Source organism: Haliotis rubra, unplaced genomic scaffold, assembly GCF_003918875.1.
Source record: "Haliotis rubra isolate DU_JTF1 unplaced genomic scaffold, ASM391887v1 Scf164, whole genome shotgun sequence".
Lineage (NCBI taxonomy): Eukaryota > Metazoa > Mollusca > Gastropoda > Lepetellida > Haliotidae > Haliotis > Haliotis rubra.
The window spans coordinates 682941-705162 of record NW_025765603.1 but is presented as its reverse complement, the minus strand read 5'-3'; the positions used below and the strand labels follow the sequence as shown (position 1 = coordinate 705162).

The 22222-nt window shown below is 41.1% G+C and overlaps 1 protein-coding gene and 1 non-coding gene across 2 annotated transcripts; both read left to right on the top strand.

The window, feature by feature from the left end:
* Nucleotides 1-1847: 1847 nt before the first annotated feature.
* On the top strand, nucleotides 1848-1951 carry LOC124271906. The gene has a single exon (XR_006897177.1). It is a non-coding gene; the product is annotated as a U6 spliceosomal RNA (small nuclear RNA).
* A 2746-nt stretch (nucleotides 1952-4697) lies between these two features.
* On the top strand, nucleotides 4698-19393 carry LOC124271849. Its single transcript, XM_046706999.1, has 11 exons — nucleotides 4698-4918; nucleotides 7703-7870; nucleotides 8101-8265; nucleotides 9010-9139; nucleotides 10279-10461; nucleotides 10982-11135; nucleotides 11729-11785; nucleotides 12397-13918; nucleotides 16053-16067; nucleotides 16632-16723; nucleotides 17493-19393. Exons 1-11 carry the CDS (start codon nucleotides 4719-4721, stop codon nucleotides 17600-17602), a joined length of 2796 nt encoding a protein of 931 aa, XP_046562955.1. The 5' UTR covers nucleotides 4698-4718; the 3' UTR covers nucleotides 17603-19393.
* The last annotated feature ends 2829 nt before the right edge of the window (nucleotides 19394-22222 follow it).

Sequence of the window (22222 nt, the reverse complement as noted above, 5' to 3'; positions counted from 1 at the left end):
TTTCAATTGTTGGAGGGTAGGTGTGTTGGGTCGTGAAACACGTATTTGTTATTTCAGAATATTTACCACAGGTAGATAGGACATGGAGCTCGTCTTCAACATAGTTAAGGCCAACAGAGTGGCAGTAGACGCAGAGACGTTGATCATAGGGTGTATTTGTGTGGCGGCCGGTTTCGACTGCTAGTCTAAAGTTGTTACAGCGGAACATGGTTATAACTTTCCGTTGGTATGGTAGCAGATCACTGGACAAGTAGATTTAAATTATGAATAATATTTATATAAAGCGTCAAGTGAGGAGCGCCAATTTGAAGGAAGCAGTCATACAATCGCTGCTTGAAGTAGATATAAATGTTTTAATGCGGCCAATTTCATGCGCGATTTATACAAATCCAAAACCATATTGAAAAAGGATTAGTCTTATGTGTGATGTCTAGGTAGATTTATTATTATCATCAAGAGATTTGAGCATTTGGTAGGCTTGATAAGGAAGTGTATGGTGTTGTAGCTGCATCAGTCTGCGCCAGTACTTTACTGATCTAGAGGTATAATGATATTGCAGTGACAGTCTGCCACACTCTCCAAGCACAATACTTGCTGACTTTGACAAAAGTTTTACAGAACTTAAAATGCACAGTTTCAATTTCTTTGCAATAAGTAGTTCCCCAAGTCTCTGATCCATAACACAGAATAGGTGTAATCATGGAGTTAAATATCTTTAAAATGTCCTTTTGATTAATACATCCAAAATGTTGTTGGTAATTATAGATGGAGAATATAGCTTTACTTGCTTCAGCTGCTATGATTTATTAGGACATTTTAGGAGTGAACACAATCCCAAGATATCTGTCCATGTTAACAAATTCTATTTGTTCACCATTTAAAAAAACTTTCTCATAAGAGCGGAGAGGACCACTATTTCTAAAAACAATAATTTGGTTTTGTTCAGATTGACATTCATTCCTGTCTCTGCACAGAACTTATCAACAATATTCATTTTCTTTTGAGTGAGTGAGTGAGTTTAGTTTTACGCCGCACTCAGCAATATTCCAGCTATATGGCGGCAGTCTGTAAATAATCGAGCCTGGACCAGACAATCCAGTGATCAACAGCATGAGCATCGATCTGCGCAATTGGGAACCGATGACATGTGTCAACCAAGTCAGCGAGCCTGACCACCCGATCCCGCATTTTCTTTTGAAGCTGTGAAGCAGTGTCTGATACAGTTGAAACATCATCAGTAAATAATAGGGAAAATACATCAGAATATGAGTTGATATAAAGACACCTCTTCCACCTTCTTCCTCCAACATTTGAGCAAGTTTGTTTATGAATATAATATAAATCTGCAGACTCAGAGTGCATCCTTGGCGGGTACCAATATTACATTTGAAATAGGGTGAAAAGCCTGAATCAGTTCTTACACACGCACACAGTGTAGAATACATGTTGATAATAAACTTTCGAAATTTTCCCTTTACACCCTTTTCTATCAAAATTTCGAAAAGTATTTTGTGAGTGATAGAGTCGAACGCCTTGGAAAGGTCATCAAACAGGCAATAGAACCTTCCAGTTATTTAAGTTTCAACGATTTGTCTGTCAGGAACAAAATATGTAAAAGTGAGCAAGGTTAGTTTTACGCCGCTTATAGCAATATTTCAGCAATATCACGGCTGGGGACACCAGAAATGGGCTTGACACATAGAAATATGTGAGAGGATATGTATAACAGGTATGAGAAAAGGAACATACAAAGTTAATTAGTTAGTTGTTGTATTTAACGTCGCACGCAAAACTAAGGTATTTCGGCGACAGAAAAAATATGGAAAGCTTAACGAATTTGCACTATATTGCTAACGCAGTACATATACTGAAATTGGAACGATTCAGAGCAGATAAGCATGGCCCCTGTGCAGTGATTAAATAATAATTATGTGTGTATATATATATAATGATTGCTCATTGTTCTATATTGTCAGTATTTCCCCGATAATGTTCTAGTCAAATTCAAATCCAAGATTCTCATCAAAGGCATAGTTAATGTTGTATTTACCATTGTACATACTGTTAATAGGAGACGCAGGAGTAGAGCACTCGGAAAACATTTGATCACTGTCATCCTTGCTGAATGGAACAGTCAGACATGCCCCTCTTTGTTATTTCTACATAACAATACTTCCACAATGTGGACATTTCCGCTCCCAGCTGATAGGGTGGCCGTGTAAATGTGTATTCAATGTACAGCCTAAAGAGGTAATGTACTGCCGGTTTGTACTGACGCACTCGGTATACAGCCTAACTCCAGTGGTTGCTGGTCTTATATTTACATGATACTTGTCACATAACCAAACTTTAGCACCTACATTAAATTAACCAATCATTGATTTTGTCCGGGTACACCTGGAAATGTATTCTGTTCTTTGAGGAAGGAAACTTTCTGTATAGTGTAGGTATGGCAGTAAGTATGTAATATTTGCGTTGTTACATATGCTATCAGTGAGTACACACTGCCTTGATGTGTGCCGTTGATAAATATATATACTGGGGGATAACATAAGGGATCACAAGAAAGCACAAGTGTTCCTTTATTTTTTCCAGGTTTCTTCACATGTTGTGCGATACAAAGCTTGTGAAGAAACCTGGAAAAAATAAAGGAACACTTTTGCTTTCATGTGATCCCTTATTTTTTTCCCTCAGTATACTTATGAAACTCAAGTCAGTATAAAAAAGTACTAACAGTTGATGTATATGATGTGATGCATGAATTACCAACGCATTTGAAATTACGTGTTTTTGTGGGTAGTGTGTCCGTTCTTCGCGATGGAAGGGTTTGGTTATCCTGGAATATATACATTTTTGACAGGGCTGAACTCGTGTTGGGCGGCTAAATAAGATCGGAGGCAATACAACAGTGTGCCTGTTATACCCTGTGTTAGCTCAATAGGGAGGGAAACAAGCAGTGACAGCGTGCATAAGATGTTTTTCACTTATGTGATCAACTTAAGTCACAACTATGATCAACTATAATTATTGTGCTGACTAACCAGTCAGAGGAATTAGGGAGAATCTGGATCCGACAACAGTAATTAGGGAGAATTTGAATCCGACCCCAATAATAAGGAAGAATCTGAATCCGACCCCAATAATTTGAAAGAATCTGAATCTAACCCCTATAATTTGAAAGAGTCTGGATCTGACCAAAATAATTTAAAAGAATCTGAATCTAACCCCTATAATATGAAAGAATCTGGATCTGACCTCAATAATTTAAAAGAATCTGAATCTAACACCTATTTTTTTTAAAGAGTCTGGATCTGACCCCAATAATTAGGGAGAATCTGGATCCGACACTAGTATTTAGGGAGACGACTACATGACTATTTTACCTTAACAAAACGATTTTTACCTAATTGATTAATTATACTACTGTCTTTTTCATTAAGTCTTTTACTCTTCAAATGGTGTGTTCTCTTGTCTGTAATGATGAATGTAGGTAAAATGTTTCCCATCGCATTGTAGTCGGAGAGGTATTTATATAGGCTTATAGCCTGTTTACCAATCCGTTCATTTAATATTGAATAAATATTGTTTAAAACATTTAGGGAGACTCTGAATCCGACCCCAATAATTTGAAAGAGTGTGGATCCGACCCAAATAATTTGGGAGAATGTGAATCCGACCCCAATAATTTGAAAGAGTGTGGATCCGACCCAAATAATTTGGGAGAATGTGAATCCGACCCCAATAATTTGAAAGAGTGTGGATCCGACCCCAATAATTTGGGAGAATGTGAATCCGACCCCAATAATTTGAAAGAGTGTGGATCCGACCCAAATAATTTGGGAGAATGTGAATCCGACCCCAATAATTTGAAAGAGTGTGGATCCGACCCCAATAATTTGGGAGAATGTGAATCCGACCCCAATAATTTGAAAGAGTGTGGATCCGACCCCAATAATTTGGGAGAATGTGAATATGACCCCCCCAAATTAGGGAGAATATGAATCCGATCCCCAAAATATAAGCTGCTTCCATGATTAAGGGATTATGTAACACCTGGTGCTGTCGATTCAAAGATTATTTGTAGTTCCTGTCGGCCACCGTGCAGCTAAACGATGTCGTAAAACAACGTTGTCATCAAAGTTAATACCCATAATAGTTTGTTGTTAGGAAATAATCCAGGTAATGTTTGTCATGGTGAATTTAATAGGTGTTTGTTCATGCTTTCCTTGATGCAATATGTATAGTTTCATTATTTGAGTGGTTTGAACAAGGTAATTGAGTTTACGTTTATATTATCGTTGATTGAATTGGCGAATCACTGTTGTATCAGAGGCCCGACTATAGATGTAGTAATGTGTTGATAATGAACACAGGCAGTCCTCTCACAGGGAATAATTGGTGAATAATCGTCTATATGCCTACATTTCCCATTAATGCCTTAAAGCTTGGACCGTGACAAGTTTTTAATCAAATGGATTCGTATACCCTATAGATTATACTCGTTGCGGGCTTTACATTAAATATTGCAACTCAAACAGACACAGATAAAGAGGTTTATTTGGATACTCCCTCATCGCTTTATCAATACTGTGTTGGGGGGCTGTAACCTGAGATTGAAGAGCCCTAAACATGTGTACGTAATTATCAGCTGACAGCTCTGCTGGTAATTCGGAACATCCTGTAACATCCCTCGAATCTCTCGGTGCAGTCGGAGCGCCATGTCCGGACTATTCCACAACATAAAGGGTCGCAGGTTCAAGGTAGCCTTTGAAAATAATTCTAATAGGACGGAACATCCCCCAAACCACCAGGATGTAGTTGAGTGTTGTTGCAGTGACGCCTGGGTGGACTTCACTCAGACAACATCCCTACAAGGGCTGCGGTACATATGGATGCGAGAAACGATCCCTATCAGGAGGTGAGGAGTGTGGGCTTTATTCTCTAGTATACCTAGTAGCAACATTTCGGACGGCCGACATATAAAAATACGAAGAAGTTCTGTATGTTGCAATGGCTTTGTAGAAGTTTTGTAGAAAGAAGATCTTTTTAATTGTGATGTTGGACATTTTTGGCATCGACGATTGTGTTTTTGAAACTTTACCGTTTTGTTTCCGTTTAATCACAGTACTTACATTAAGTGACTGATGACAATGGTTAAGTTGATGGCGGATTGTTATGTAGACCAGTAGGATTACTGCAACATGTTTAGTAGGAAGGATATTTCTTAGTGTTAGATATAAATATTAGCTTAAACTAAAAAAATATTTTTCCTTCAAAGATTCTTGGCAATATTTAACGTTTAACAGCATTGGTTTTGTTAGTCAGAAATATGAGTGATATGTGCATTTCGTACATTCACTGAAAATGTTTTTGTAAAGGACGACAAGCATTTCTTGCACTTCAGTTTAGATTCAGATAGTGTATATTAATGCATGCGTTCTTTGTTTGTTTGAGAGATTACGATCTCTTATATATCGTTTCTCGGTGTTTTTGTTTCTCTATGATGAGATTCATCTTTCTTTCAACTCATTCAACATTTCTTCATTCAACTCATAGGCGTTTGCGCTGACAGATATCTAACAGTTTAGCGTGGGGAATGTTGTTTTACGCCGTATCAAGTAAAGTGTTCCCCCCAAATCTGTTTTATATTTTTCATACCATTTTTACAGTTGCACATGAGCTTGCATGATGCCAGTATCATAGTGTGTCATTTAGAAATGGAGCGAGTGAAAGTGGTTTCCATTCACTAATGTCACCGTGGGGGGGCTGTACATAATGAATATGGACCGGATCAATAATGGTTGAATGGTTCCCCAGGCTGTTGGGTCCGATGGCTGAACACGAGTACCTGGTACCCATTGTACAAGGATGTATTGGGGACATATCCCGCCCAACATCAGGGTGGAAGTATGGTTTTATGAGAAGTGTTCATAACGTATCCTTGGTATGCATTTTGTGTGGCTTTTTCTGCAAGGCGCCTGACAAATGTCAAAATCGTGACAATTGACAGGACAGCTTTCTTGTTGCTTTCGCGAAGCGTTCTTAATGAAAACACTGCATCGATGAATGAAGTTATGACATTCCACAGCTCACAACCATGTCAGTGTCAGGGAGGATGTCATGGGGTAACTAGCGCATAGACTGATAACTCTCCCTCTCCCACTGTCTCTCTCTCTCCCTCTCGCTCTCCTTCCCCTCTGTCTCGCGCTCCCCCTCTCTCTCTCCCTCCTCTCTGTCTCCCTCCCCCCACTCTCTCCTCCCCTCTCTCTCCCTCCCCTCTCTCTCCTCCTCTCTCCCTCCTCCTCTCTCTCTCTCTCTCTCTCTCTCTCTCTCTCTCTCTCTCCTCTCTCTCTCTCTCTCTCTCTCTCTCTCTCTCAGGACATGCTTGGATGTGATTCTCTCATCACTAGGAAGACACAATTGATGGCCCTAACATTCCTACAAATATTCATGTATGTATCTTCAATGGCCAATACGGCATCGTCGAATAATGACTTCTTCAAATAGGGACTGGTAACCCAAGTAGTCGTAAGTAATATCTGGTGTTATTGCTTATATCCTATGTTAAATTTGCAGTTAAAATATATGTTACAAAGGGATACTTCCTTCAAACATCTTGAAACAATCTCATGTTTATGTTTCTGTTAAGATCCTTTAGAAGTTCTCAACATTGTGTTTCAGCAAATGTTCGTTGTCTGGAATGCCAGTGTAATGATTTACCTTTCTAGAAAACTGATTGACTAGTTATAGCATCGAATGCAACTTTCAATAAGGTATAGGACCTTATTTGTGGACAAGCGTTTTCTTTCTTTATCATATTTATCACATATCACATATCATATATCACACATCATATATCACATATCACATAACACATAACACCTCACAAAGCCACCTTCGTGGGAAGGTCTCGCCTCGACCCTTGAGCTTGAGAATTATACTTTTATGTATATGCATATTATTATTGCTGGCTGCTGGCACCAGTCTATGGCGGATTGTGTTATTTGGATATAATATATATTGTACTTTCTCTCAGACTTTGCGGATAAGATTCTATTCCCCACAAAGTATACTAGAATCGGTACCCTATATTCCAGCTATATAGTGGCGGTCTGTAAATAATCGAGCCTGGACCAGTGATCAACAGCATGAGCATCGATCTGTGCAATTGGGAACCGATGACATGTGTCAACCAAGTCAGCGAGTCTGACCACCCGATCCCGTTAGTCGCCTCTTACGACAAGCAAAGGTTACCGAAGATCAATATTCTAACCCGGGTCTTCACGGGTCTGTAATCTTAGTTGTAACGTATGCTCAACATGTAAATTCTTCTGGTTCTCGACCGGGGCGGGGCGTTGGGGTAGCCTAGTGGTTAAAGCGTTAGCTTGTCAAGCCGAAGACCCGGGTTCGAATCCCAACATGGGTACAATGTGTGAAGCCCATTTCTGGTGTTCCCCGCCGTGATGTTGCTGGAATATTGCTTAAAGCGGCGTAAAACCAAACTCAGTCAGTCAGTCAGTCAGTCGACCGGGGCAGTGGTCTAGTGGTGAAGGCGTTGGCTCTTCACACCAAAGACCACGGTTCGATTCCCCACATAGGTACAATGTGTAAAGCCATTTTCTGGTGTCCCCCCACCGTGACACTATTGGAGTATTGCTAAACGTGGCGTAAAACTAAACTCACTCATTCACTCTTCTTCCAGACTGCTATGGCTTCTTCTAACAGTGACGTGTGTTACCGTCATGAGCTACCAGATTGTCGAACGCGTCATCTACTACTACAACCACCCTGTCACTGTCAACCTCAACGTCAAATACAACAAAACTCTCTTATTTCCTACGATCAGCATCTGCAACCAGAATACTTTCCGGTGGGTACATAGCGCAAGAGTTTTGTGCCATAGTTACGCCTTTTATTACTTTTTAAAATTATTTTATTATTTCAGTACCGTACTTCCCTTAAAAGAATGACGTGTGCAATTGCTGATGTAAATCAAACGCGTAATGACACTTGAATATATATTCTATCACGACAATGTGTGATACTCGATTCTCACCAACGCGTTCGGTATCTAACATTTAGCGGTCTCTATTAAAACAGTGCCAGCAAGGCAGCAGAGCTTGGATACTATGAATTTTTGACCGCCATGTTTACTGGAGGCAGAAGATTGTCTGTCCTTGACCTTGAGAGGAGAAACGCCACGAACATGACCTTGAGGCATCTGTACGCCAGCACAGCTCATGCAATGGAGGACATGATCGTCAGGTAATCGCATTTGCACACTTGCACCTGATTCGAACACGATTGGGGCGATTAGGATCTTTAATTTTTCAGACGCATACCATCGAGTCGATTATGCGGGTGGTGATTGCCTTCGACCCGCGACCTTCAATCTGCATGACCCCGTGGGAAGCACACGCCTCCCAGCAACCTGTGCTGGTCTATGAGGCGAGATTATGGATCAGGAGACTTTGGGGATGCATGTCATCGTATCCCCATTGAGTAGATCGAGATTCATGATGTTAATCACTGGATTATCAGGCCCAGAGTTGTTTATTTACAAACAGGCGTCATATAGTCAGCGGGCGGTGGGGGTGCCTAGTGGTTTTAGCGTCCGCTCGTCACGCCGAAGACCCGGGTTCGACTCCACACATGGGTACAATGTGTAAAGCCCATTTTCTGGTGTCCCCCGCCGTGATATTGCTGGAATATTGCTAAAAGCGGCGTAAAATTGTACTCACTTAATCATATAGTAAGACTTAAGGCTACACACACACGCACGTACGCACACATACTCACATTCTACCTCACATTCTACACATACCACGTGTACAGTGAATATAATACCCACTCACAATGCAACTTGAGCAAATACAATTTTTTGACCTTTTGAAAGGCGAACATTAGCTTCACATTAATGATGTATTAGTTGACATTCACTGCTTTTTATACTCTCTCACACACCGACAATAGCTCCCTGTATGATAGTTATATATTCCCTTCCCACAGTTGTCAGTGGCGAGGGGAACCCTGCGGTATCTTCAACTTCACTGAGATAATGACAGATCACGGCGTCTGTTTCTCGTTCAACCTACCTGACCAAAACACATCTGACCGAGACCGTCTTCACGTCACAGAAGCAGGTTGGTCAATGTCCACTTACAAAGCAGTTACTCAATTCAAAGGAAAATTGCTTGTACCTTATGAACAGATGGCATGCCACTACCTGTTTCAGTCATCTAAGGCACCGCAATTATATTTGCATAATTACGTCCCCAAGAAAGAGCAGGATCCGGAGACAATTAGATCAGCTCCAAGGCTAGACTGTTTTACTGGTTGGCACACTAACCATGCTCGTTGACTTACAAGCTGCAAACATGCTGTGTCTTGTCAGTCACAATGAAGCAGTTCAATATAATTTAATGTAACTCGTGAGGACAACGGTTCGAATTGGTCCAGAGCAATGGATGTTATAGTTAATTGAATGGATCGAGTGGTCAAGATTGTTGATTTGGTTCTTGGAGTCAGTGCACCCCGACAATATCTATCTCTTAATTGTCTGCCTCATTTCAAACAAGATCTGACCGCCTCCGTGGTGTAGTGGTTAGAGCGTCCGCCCGGAGAGCGGAAGGTCGAGGGTTCGTTAAAATATGGTACTTCTTGGTCCCTGCCTGGCGCTCGGTATTAATGGGTACAACAAGGACTGGTCGGCTCGGAGTCAGTATAATGTGTCTGAGTGGGGTATTCATGCTTCACTGCGGCATGGTATCTCAGTGGGCTAGCACTATAAAACCAGCTGTCTGGGCTAGTACAAGCAACCGCACATACACATACACACGCATGCACGTCGTCATATGAGCGAAATATTCTCAAGCACGACGTTAAACCCAATTTCACCTCACCTCACCTCTTAATTGTCTTGTCCAGACATACCGATTAAAATCCGGGCTAGGATTGATCTTCAGTATCCCATGCTAAGACTACTGGGATCGGGTGGTCAAGCTCGATGAATTGGTTGACGCGTCATCGTATCCCAGTTGCTCATGCTGTTGATCGCTGGATTCTCTGGTTCAGATTCGATCATTTACAGACCGCCGCCATATAGCTGGGATATTGCTGTGTGCGGCGTAAAACTAAACTCACTCACTTGTACAGGCGCGATTATTTTCATGTCGCCGGAATACAACTATATGATAATAGGTACGCAAACAAAGAAACAAGCACATACACACACCAACAATGCATATTCATTAATTTCGACCTGATCTGTGTGTCCAGGAGCTGAGAACGGGGCTGTCCCTGACGCTCAATGTGGAGCAGTACGAGTACATGCCCGGGCCCCACGACGCCGCAGGGGTCAAGATCCTCATCCATGACCACAGACAGTTCCCCAAGGTGCAGGAGCTCGGTATCGCCCTACCCACGGGGACACATTCATTCGTCGGCATGCAGCTCATCTCGGTAAGCTGTCAGCATCTCGGTATCTTAGCAACGTACCACGGAGTAGTGAACTGTTGCTTGTTGCAAATCAGTCTCAAGAGTTGCGCCATTCAGACGATGCAAGATCAGTTCATCGCGCGTTCGAATCTAACTATCAGACATGAAACAATTTGTGTTCAGCACACTCTTGTTATCACGCTAACACGACGTGTCAATTCAAAGTGACCATTTCGGATCGTTGCCAAGCAACATAACCCCTTCACCTTCCGTATCCAGGACCACCATATTGTCGAAGGAAACCCGGAAGACATGCAGGTGTTAGACGCGAGTAACTTGAAACTTCTAACATTTCCATGATGAAGTAAAGACCAGGCAAACCGACCATCAGAATCTGAGATTCAAACCCACGAAAAATAGAGACACACTGGACGACTGGACGACTGGACGACTGGACAGGCCATAAACGGAGTGTGCCGGACGTTCGTAATACAATCCTACGGCTCTTTATAATCACCTTATGATCTAATATTTTTTGTTGTAGATTAATAATCTTCCTAAACCACACGGAGAATGTCAGTGCCCTAGCCTGAAGTACTTCCCTCACTACTCAATCGAGACATGTCAAGTGGAATGTTCCATGGTGCAAATTTCCCAAAGGTGTGGCTGTCGGCTCTTCTACATGCCGGAAACGGAAGGTAGGGGGGCGATACCATATTCATTCTAGGGTGTGTAGCTTGTTTCAATATGAGACCAGGGTTGAGCCGCCAGATATCTATAGATCATTTGTAAATGGTCAAGCTATTAGGGGGCGGTGGGGTAGCCTAATGGTTAAAGCGTTGGCTCGTCACGCCGAAGGCCCGGGTTCGAATCCCCACATAGGTACAATGTGTGAAGCCCATTTCTGGTGTCCCCCGCCGTGATGTTATTGGAATATTGCTAAAAGCGGCGTAAAACCAAACTAAGTCAGTCAAGCTATTAGGTAAGCACAGGCTTACGTTCTGAAGTTTTGCATGTGATTTAATTTCAATCAGTTTATTCATATTAAGAAACATGTTTATGGGAAAAAAACAAATCTAGACCCTTTGGACCTTGTGGTGAAGCGTAGGGGTTAAGGTGTTAGCTTACCAGGGTTCTTATTCAACCTTGGTACAAGGGGACGAATCCATTTCGGGTGTTCTCCGCTGATGTTGTTGGAATTCTGCTACAAGAAGGCGTAAACCAGCTTCCCCTCATTCTCGGGGACATGTATTACACGTTTTTAATGTTCATTATGACCGTGTAATTTCAGATGACATTCCACTCTGCACTCTAGGGGATTACTACGGTTGTTACAAGCCTTTTGCGGGTAAGGCTCCATTGTGTTCTGTTAGAAACAGCTTTTCGTACTTCAGCAGTGGCGCATATATACAGATGTGGTGGATTATGAGAAATCAATGCATTAATTACTAAAAGAAACTGCCGAGTCTAAGTAAATTTAGGCTCAGTATTATTCGTTACACCGCTATACCGAGTCCAACAAACCCTAGTAGGAGGTTGCGTCAGCTAACCTTTTGAATTGACCAATCAGAACACAGCTTCACAGATGTGTATCACTCGGGAGCGATCGTGCTGAAAATGGCATTCAGAATCGTTAGAGTACAAATGTAAAACTATCGCGATTTCGTAAGCTGTGTTCTTCTTTCTACTAGGGTTTGTTAAACTCAGTATATACCAGTGTAACGAATGATACTGAGCCTAAGTTTACTTAGGCTGAGAAACTGTCCCATTTTGCCTATTTCACATCTGTAAAGCACACACACGCACGCACATGCACACGCACACGCACCCACACACACGCACACACACACACGTACATACATATAAAAGAACCTCTGACTAGGACAAATCATATTGAGCGAAGGAGACATACGGGGTATATTTGGTTAACAACTGAATCGTTCAATTGATTTTTGACAGTGGAGATCCGAGAGTCTGTGCAACAGAACTGTCACTGTCCTGTCCCATGCAACTACACACTCTTTGATGCAACCGTATCATACGCCACGACCTCCACCTTCGTCATCGACCGTTTCCTCAGCAACACAAACAGATCAGCCCTGAAAATGAAATACCAGAACGCCAGAGACATCACCCATCGTCTTCAAATCAACAAAGCTGAAGAACTTCGAACACTCTTACAAACCTTGGACCAAAACTTCAAGGTGTTAAGACACGTGGTTTTGGATCAACTAAAGGTCAAGATCAACGAACAGAGAAAGCAACTGTTGAATATCTCCGAGGACTTCTTATGGAACTGGAATGAGACGTATATGTATTTCCAGTACCAGAACTACATTCATCTGAAGGACCTTGCTCGGGCAAGAGATGCCATGAACGAGCGAACCTACTCTGTGATAGCACATGGAGTTCAGGAGTTCACCTTCAGTGTTGAAAGGAAAATTGAGCAACTGGCTGATCCAGAGATCAGCGATACCTCAGTGAGGAAGATGCTCTTCATCATGGTCAAGAACCAGCTTGAAGCAAGGATAGACATGGCCAAAAGAACAATACAAAACCACACCCAGCTGTTATCAAGCTACCTCAATGGAACGCCAGTTTTTAACTACAGGTTCAGAAAGTTCAGTCGGGAATACAGCTACCTTCTGATTCCGAAGGAGCTGATTCATCAGGCATTTCATAGGTCCGAGATTGTCAGAAGGCGTACAAATCAGCTTGAGACTGATATCAAGGAAATGATTTACTGGATGGAAGAATACGAAAATCTTGCTGCGTCAGCGTTTATGAATGGAACCATAAATACCACTTTATTACATTTTGCTAACGTACATTTTCTAGACAAGTGCAGACAGTTTTTGCAAAGTAAAAGCCACTTCTTTTATGATTTTATACAATGGATGATTATACAGTTAGATAAGAGGGAGCAGGATTTCACTCACATTAAAAAGGACTTTAAAAAGGCACATGGCGTTACGTTAAAGTATCTGGGCATCGTAGGAGATGCAATAGAAAGCATCCTATTGTCCTTAGAGGATGTTCAGAAAGGAAAACGTTTGTGTGAGGACTATTTGACCTATGGGAATATTAGCCTTGAGGTTGCGTCACACTTCTTCAGATCTAAAACTTTTCAGAATAATGTCAACAGTTTAAATGTGTTCTTCGCAACTGTCAGGAATAGAGGACAGAATGTTTACGACAGCTGGGAGAAGCTTTCAGTGGTTAGTCAAGAGATGTGGAACTTCACCTTGAAGCAGGTGGACCTTATGCCTTACTGGAGGTACATGGACATTAGCAGGTACTTGAGAAACAGCTCGGAGGTAACTCGGGAGATCAAGGACAGCTTTCTCGACCATCGAGACATGATTGACGTCCAGTGTGGGTTCGATAACAAAGATGAGACGTTGCTGCGGAGTCTTGAGAGTCTCACCGATCATATGGACGAGTTCTACGCCAGTAGTCACGTTGATTCAACGTTTGTCAAGTAAGTGGATAATGTTTGATATATTTCTCACTCTCTCTCTAACTCACTCTCTCCCCCTCTCACTCTCTGTCTCTCACTCGCTCTCCCCTCCCTTCACACACTCTCCCCCTCACTCTCGCTCTCCCCCCTCACTCTCTCCATACTCTCTCTCTCTCTCTCTCTCCCCTCTCACTCTCTCTTTCGCTCTCTCTCACTCGCTCTCCCTCCCTTCACACACACCCCTCCCTCTCTCTCTCCCCTCACTCTCTCACATACACACACTCTCCTCTCTCTCTCGCCTCCCCTCACTCTTCTCACATACACACACCTCTCTCCTCTCTCTCTTCCCTCACTCTCACATACACACACACTCTCCCCCTCACTCTCTCTCCCCTCACTCTCTCACATACACACTCTCTCTCTCTCTCACTCTCCCTTCCCTTCACACACTCTTCCCCTCAGTCTCGCTCTCCCCCTCTCACTCTCACATACACACACTCTAACCCCCTCACTCTCTCCCCCTCTCTCTCTCACACTCTCGCTCTCTCTATCACTCTCTTTTTTATCTTTCTCTCTCTAAAACAGAATGCTATGACACCAAGTGCCTCCTTCTTAGCTATGAACCCGGCCTGCAGATTGTAAAGATTGTAGGGAACCACGACTACGTATATTCTAATGTGTTCAATATTATTACAATAATGAATTTAGCTTATGTTCATGTGAGATTGAGGAAAAACGGTGAGAGAGTTGAAGGAACCATATTGCACTCTCTCACATACACACACTCTCTCCCCCTCACTCTCGCTCTCCCCCTCACTCTCTCACATACACACACTCTCTCCCTCTCTCTCTCGCTCTCCCCCTCACTCTCTCACATACACACACTCTCCCTCTCTCGCTCTCCCCTCACTCTCTCACATACACACACTCTCTCCCTCACTCTCGCTCTCCCCCACTCCTCTCTCATATACACCTCTCTCCCTCTCTCTCCTCCCTCCTTCACACACTCTTCCCCTCAGTCTCGCTCTCCCCCTCTCACTCTCACATACACACACTCTAACCCCCTCACTCTCTCTCCCTCTCTCTCTCACACTCTCGCTCTCTCTATCACTCTCTTTTTTATCTTTCTCTCTCTAAAACAGAATGCTATGACACCAAGTGCCTCCTTCTTAGCTATGAACCCGGCCTGCAGATTGTAAAGATTGTAGGGAACCACGACTACGTATATTCTAATGTGTTCAATATTATTACAATAATGAATTTAGCTTATGTTCATGTGAGATTGAGGAAAAACGGTGAGAGAGTTGAAGGAACCATATTGCACTAGACACTCTGATTCACCTGACTGAATGTTTGCACCGGATAGATAATTGTGTAGGCCATGGAACATTCTGATGACAGTGTTTCAGGGTGTGCTGTTTATTTTAAACAGGGCGATCTCTGTTGTTTTGTATAATGAGCAATACAGATGAATATTAACAATACGAATGTGTCGGACGATAACGGAACAGATATTAATACCTTTTCTCAACGATGTCAACAATGGCCTTAAATAACTTTCCATCAAATAAGGAAACACGAATAAGTGATCATTTGTTCATTGCACATTTCTATTGAAAATGTTTTTTTGGTTTTTTTAGAGATTAAATATAGCTCTCTGTTCTGAAGGCATTTTGGTTTTTATCACTAAAACTGCTCGCTTGAACACACCTGGAGATGTTGCACGGAAAAAACGAATAGGCATTCGCTCCTTTCTGCCATTCGTTCCAGTTCGTGTTTAGGCATTTAGACTACGAATGACTTAGATGTTAGATGTGTAGGTTCAATTGGCTATTGTGGCGTTAGATTGTTGAACTTGCATTAGTATGTTTAAGGGTTAGGCAATTAGTGGTATTTAGCGGGTCATTTCATTTCAAAGTTCATTTAGAATTACTTAAGAGAATCACGTTTAGTTCTTTGTAAAATCTATAGTTTTCTCACTTATAATAGTTGTCACGTTTAGTTCCTTGTTTTAGGCCAAAAGGTAAGATCAAAATTTTAGTTGATAGGTTTTCAGATTAATTTGCATAGCTCTGCACAATCGTTTTATTTTCCACTGCACAACACTCTCTATCTCCCAACTAACTATATGCTTGTCTTTTTTATTGCCATCAAGAGATCAGGATATAAGGTACAGTCTATCTGTTCCTTGCTTCACTAAATAACGGATTGTTTGTATATTCCGCTGGGGAATGATCTAGCAAGAAATGACCTTTATAATAATTTTTGAACTAAACTAAATGAGTGTAAGATTAGTCGATCATACTTTGTAATGCCATGCCGTGGAGAAAGATTACCGTCTGTTGAAAACCATGCTTCTTGGAAGCTAATAGTCCACACAATATGCTTATATATACGATTATTGTTCTGACGTCTTGAAACATTCGTATACAATGGTATCTGTATTATTTCAATGTTACACAACAAATATTCATTTAACACCTGTTGTATTCTCTTACATATATTCAAATCTGATATATTCAATATGCACACACATAAAGCTGTCTCTGCATTTTACTTTCTTTATATAGGGCGGTGTTGTAGCCTGGTGGCTACAGCGTTGGCTCGGGTTCGATTCCCTACATGGATAAAATGTGTGAAGTCCATTTCTGGTGTCCCCCGCCGTGATATTGCTGGAATACAGCTAAAAGCGGCGTAAAACCATACTCACTCACTCACAACTGTTTCTTTTCAGGGAAAACTTCTTGAAGTTGGACGTTTATTTCCGCCAACTCAGCTATGAGAAACACACTCAACAAATTGCCTATGACGTGTTTGCGCTGTTCTGTGAGTACTTGTCCTGTGGGTATTCGGATTAGGTTCCCATCAAGACATGATTGTCTCTGTGGATCGGTTGGTTACTCAGTGACTGTGTTGATTACGAGGATCATATCTCAACGGTGCTGAACGTTGCTAAAAATATCACTGGCCTGTCCGACCTAGATTCGATCAATTACAGGCGGCCATTATGATACAGCGTCAAGCAGCCAACATACAAATCTTACATCCAGCAGACTGTGACTATCTGTATCCAGCTTCAGAGGCGGTGGTGTAGCCTATCGGTTAAAGCGTTGGCTCGTCACGCCGAAGACCCTGGTTCGATTCCCCACATGAGTTCAAAGTGTGAAGCCCATTTCTGGTGTCCCCCGCCATGATATTGCTGGAATATTGCTAAAAGCGGTGTAAAACCTCCCTCATTCAGTTTAGATGTACAATTAGCTACGTTTCCATGGTAACGTGTAGTATATTTTAGCCGAAGTGCGTTTAACGAACGACGGAAGGATATATGGAAGTAAACGTACTGGTCCCTTTGGGTTTGTAGTTTACTGCGTTTGGGTTTCTAATAAAAGCAGATATTATAGATATTTCATCACTAATTTTCAGTGTTCCATTCATACTATTTTCACCTCTAATTTACCTTGTCCGTCTTGGTATATCATTTGTTCCGCTTGTCATCCCCCACCGCCATGATATTGCTGTAAAATTGCTAAAAGTGCTATTGCTATAATGCTAAAACTCACCCACTCACTCACTCAAACACTTACTCTTGTACCAGGTGACATCGGGGGATCTATGGGACTCTTCATCGGAGCCAGTGTCCTCACAATCGTGGAAATCTTAGACCTCATCATATTTCAAGCAATAAGGCTTTCAAACAAACGCTGAACTTTAGAGTTTCACATTTTGGGATCACCGTCTTCAAATTCTGGGGTCACCAGCTTCATGTTCGCCGATCACCATCATCATGTTCTCGGATCACCAGATTCGTGTTCTCGGATCACCAGCTCCATGTTCCCGGATCATCATCTTCATGTTCTCGCATCACCAGCTTCGTGTCCTTGAAACACCATCTTCATGTTCTCGGATCACCAGATTCGTGTTCCCGGATCACCATCTTCCTGTTCTCGGATCACCAGCTTCGTGTTCTCGGATCACCAGCTTCATGTTCCCGGATCACCATCTTCATGTTCTCGCATCACCAGCTTCGTGTTCTTGAATCACCATCTTCATGTTCTCGGATCGCCAGCTTCGTGTTCCTGATCACCATCTTCATGTTCTCGGATCACCATCTTCATGTTCTCGGATCACCAGCTTCGTGTTCTTGGATCACCATCTTCAAGTTCCCGGATCACCAGCTTCATGTTATCGGATCACCTGCTTCATGTTCTCGGATCACCAGTTTCATCTTCTCGGATCACCAGTTTCATGTTCTCGGATCATCTTCTTTATATTATCGGATCACCTGCTTCATGTTCTCGGAAAACCAGTGTCATGTCACGGATCACCAGCTTCGTGTTCTCGTATCACCAGTTTCACCTTCTGCGATCACCAGCTTCTCAAGTTCTCGGATCACCAGCTGCATGTTCACGGATCGCCAGCTTCAAGTGCTCGGATCACCAGCTTTATGTTCTCGGATCACCAGCTGCATGTTCTCGGATCGCCAGCTTCAAGTGCTCGGATCACCAGCTTTATGTTCTCGGATCACCAGCTTAATAACCCGCACTATGTGACTGATTGCGATGTATATATTTTGGGAGATTTCAATGGTCGTGTTGGAGGTCGCAATATACCACCTGATGGATGCAAAAATTACTTTCCTGAAGATGAGCCAGTACCTTTATGTGTTCGATTTACTCAAGATAGTGTTTTAAATAGATTTTGGGATTACTTTTTAAATTTTTGCATCTTTTTCAATCTGTTCATAGTTAACATGAAAGGCGATGATAAAGGTCACTTCACATTTCTGAACAAAGCTGTTGTGTTAATTATCATAAGATTTCCTCCCAAAAATTTCTTGAAATACTTTGATAGCTTTAGGGTATGTGATAAAGCAGACATATACTAATAATTCTCGGCTTTAAACTTAACATTAAGAACGTAATAGAATGGAGGAAACTGACATCGCGGCTTAAATGTAAAGTCTTTCATGAACATCACTTCAGTGGACCAGAAACATATCACGAATGTTAACAGACACACTGTTCAGATATATTTGTCATATTTCGACTACATATCAGATGCCGCAAAATGTATGAGAAAGAAAAGAATCTCCCAAATTAAACTTAAATATGTGTATGGTTGCGAATGTCACTGGTCAAAGTTACAAACAAGGAAAAGCCTTAAGCCCTTACGAATGACGGAAATACAGTTTATAAAAATAGATATTGTCAACTCAAAAGTATGCAGAAACTGGGAAAAATGTGAACAAAATACATCTAGAAAGGTGTACTTAATTAGATTAGAAATCTAAATTATTCTGGAAGGAGTCGAAAAAACTACCTAATCTGAATATATTTTCGATGAAACTTGGTATTATCTTTTCAAAACAATTCATTATCCTAACTTTCCTGAACAGGATACGGAATTAAAGGTGCCTACAGCTATCGAATAAGAATGTTGATAAACAAATACTAGAATGTCATAGTAGGGAAGACGAAATTCGGAAAGCTATAAAAGGCCTGAAGGATGGAAAAATCACCTGGTGTTAACAGAAATGATAAAATCATCGGAGAATATCGTAATGCCTTTTCTTCTCGCTATATTCAATAATCATTTTGATAGTGACAGTCCCCCAGAATCGTGGAGTAAAACGACTTTTATTAGTTTACACAAAAAGAGGAGCGTTCAAATCAAAACAATTACAGAGGCAATTCATTATTAAGTATCTAAAGTAAATTATATACCAGTATATTAAATAAACGTTTAACACATAGGGCAAATATAATGTATAAAATATCAGAAAATCAAGCAGGCTTTTTTCCCCACTTTGTAATGAAATTACAAGGAAATGTATTATACCTGAATGAGTGAGTATGGTTTTACGCCGCTTTTAGCAATATTCCAGCAATATCACGGCGGGGGACACCAGAAATTGGCTTCACACATTGTACCTATGTGGGGAATCGAACCCGGGTCTTCGGCGTGATGAGCGAACGCTTTAACCACTAGGCTACCCCACCGCCCCTTATACCTGAAAACCTAACTGCAAATATACTTAACTTTAGGAAACTTATTTAAACAAATAGTACACATATGTTGACGTACATGTATATTCATACCTCTGTTGCGTTTGTTGTATATATTAATGTATATGGACTCAGTTGCCTTCATGCTTGAATAAAAATACTGATTGGTTGATATTTGAAGGTTTAGTGGCTATGATCCATCCATTCCTCTCACTCATGTACAGACAATATATGTTTATATATCTCTCTGGAAGACAAATTCCGAGTTATATTTTCTGACAATTCTGCAAGAAGATCACTTTTTGGTCAGTATTAATCGACGTCTTGAGATATGTATCTTTTTTAAAAATCTGTCCATTTGTGTCCCGGTCCCGAGAGAGTAGACGTTTGACTGCGAATGTGGAGGTAAGTGATCGACGGGAAGAATCTAAGATCGCATGTCTTGAATCATTCGTACAGGAGCCGATTTTCAGAAATTGGCAGACTTGCAATTCGACAATGAAAATATGTATACATACGAAGCGATACGAAGGGTTAACATGATTGTGAGGATGCATGTGACCGACCCTTCAAGTTACACTTGCAGTTTTGTAGAAAACAAAATGCATGTTGTAATTACGCAGGAAATCAGAAGCCAAAAACGTTCATTTCTTTCGTAATTTTGTTTAACAGTCATTTCTAAGACATTATTTTTCTAAAACATGATACAAAATAATCATTGTTTTGTTATTGTATCTGAAAGCCGAAGCCAAACATTATCTGTTTTTTTTAATCTTCTTTCCGAAACGTTCAGCATATTCAGAATATGTTTTTGTAAAACATGACGTAAAATATTTTTCCCAGTATGGTGGAGTTCCATAGTCTCCCCAGAATATCAATGGGTGGCCCAATATGGTGATGCTTGTGTTTTGTGTTTGCAACAGAGATGCGTGTATCAAAAAGCCAACGGACTTGGCCTGGCTTTGAGTGAGTGAGTATGGTTTAATGCCGTTTTAAGCAATATTCCAGCAACATTGCGGCGGGGAACACCAGAAATGGGTTTCACACATTGTACCCATGTGGGGAATCGAACCCGGGTCTTCGGCGTGACGAGCCAACGCTTTAACCACTAGGCAACCCCCGGCCTGTTTTTGTATGTATGTATTTGTATACAGGTATTTTCTCGGTTTTCTCCAGAAGAAATACAGCATAATGCGTGAAATAAACATTTTACATTCCACCTACTTCATCTGTTGGGTTACATTTCTATCTTTGGGTATAGGTTTAGCTAAAAGACTCAATGAGTCTTGATTAAGGGTTCGATTCCCTGTATACAGACCAATAGCCGGAATCTCCTTTGAGATTGGTCTGATTAAGGGTTCGATTCCCTGTATACAGACCAATACCACTGACCAACAGTAGAAGCAGTTCCTTCTGCCATCCACGAGGATACCTCGCACGTTAACCTACGATTCAAATCTTGTGTGATTCTCCAAGGCCTATGGAGATTACCATAATAGTTATAATTGAGTGAATTTTGGAGTCGAACCTATTTGTTCTTAATCCGGCGTTGACGGCCGTAAAGCAGCTCGAGACATCTGGTCTTGTATGAATCACCATTCTTTATTTCGCTTTCTGGGTGTAATACAAATATATAGCTTGCAAAAAATATATATAATTATTCATGCTTATATACAAAAGTACGTAAATATATACACTTATATTTTGCACAGCAAAAACTTAGGTTTTACAGTCATATCTTATAAATTACATCAGCATTTCGCGTGCATTCAATCAAAAATGATTTTTTTCACCAGTATAATTTTATACAACATCCCACTATGAAGGCTGGTATTTCTTCTTCAGACACTCCGCCGTGATATTGCTGGAATATTTCTAAAAGCGGCGTAAAACTTAACTCAGTCAGTCAGTCTTCAGACTCTTGTCATCTGTAATGTTATCCATCCTGAATATACTGACGGAAAAAAATCATAAAAAAATTATTCCAAAATCTTATTAATTTGCCCATTTTTCTGTTTTTATCAATTAGCAGTCTGAATTGTTGGAAAAAGGTCTGAATCTTCGACATTCGGGTTCTTCCTGATTATGCATAATTAAAGCTTACTTGATGTGTAAATGTCATCTTGGCATATAACAGAATTGTTATTTTAGTCCAAACTTAATTCAATTGTGTAGTTTGAGCAGGAGAGGAATAGTTATTTGGGGTACAAATTCAGTCCCATCACATTTTCATCAACATATTCTTTCATAAAGAATAGAATAGGTTATGGTATTTGTAAAACTGTCAGTGGATAAAGCCTCTTTAACTACAGGGTGATTA

What these genes read in the sequence shown, in the direction of transcription:
- LOC124271849 (XM_046706999.1), top strand. Translation starts at nt 4,719, where the DNA reads ATGTCCGGACTATTCCACAACATAAAGGGTCGCAGGTTCAAGGTAGCC. An exon ending in TCGGCATGCAGCTCATCTCG is followed by an intron (nt 10,462 to 10,981) that starts GTAAGCTGTCAG and finishes TTTTTGTTGTAG; the next exon opens with ATTAATAATCTTCCTAAACC. An exon ending in TTGTTACAAGCCTTTTGCGG is followed by an intron (nt 11,786 to 12,396) that starts GTAAGGCTCCAT and finishes GATTTTTGACAG; the next exon opens with TGGAGATCCGAGAGTCTGTG.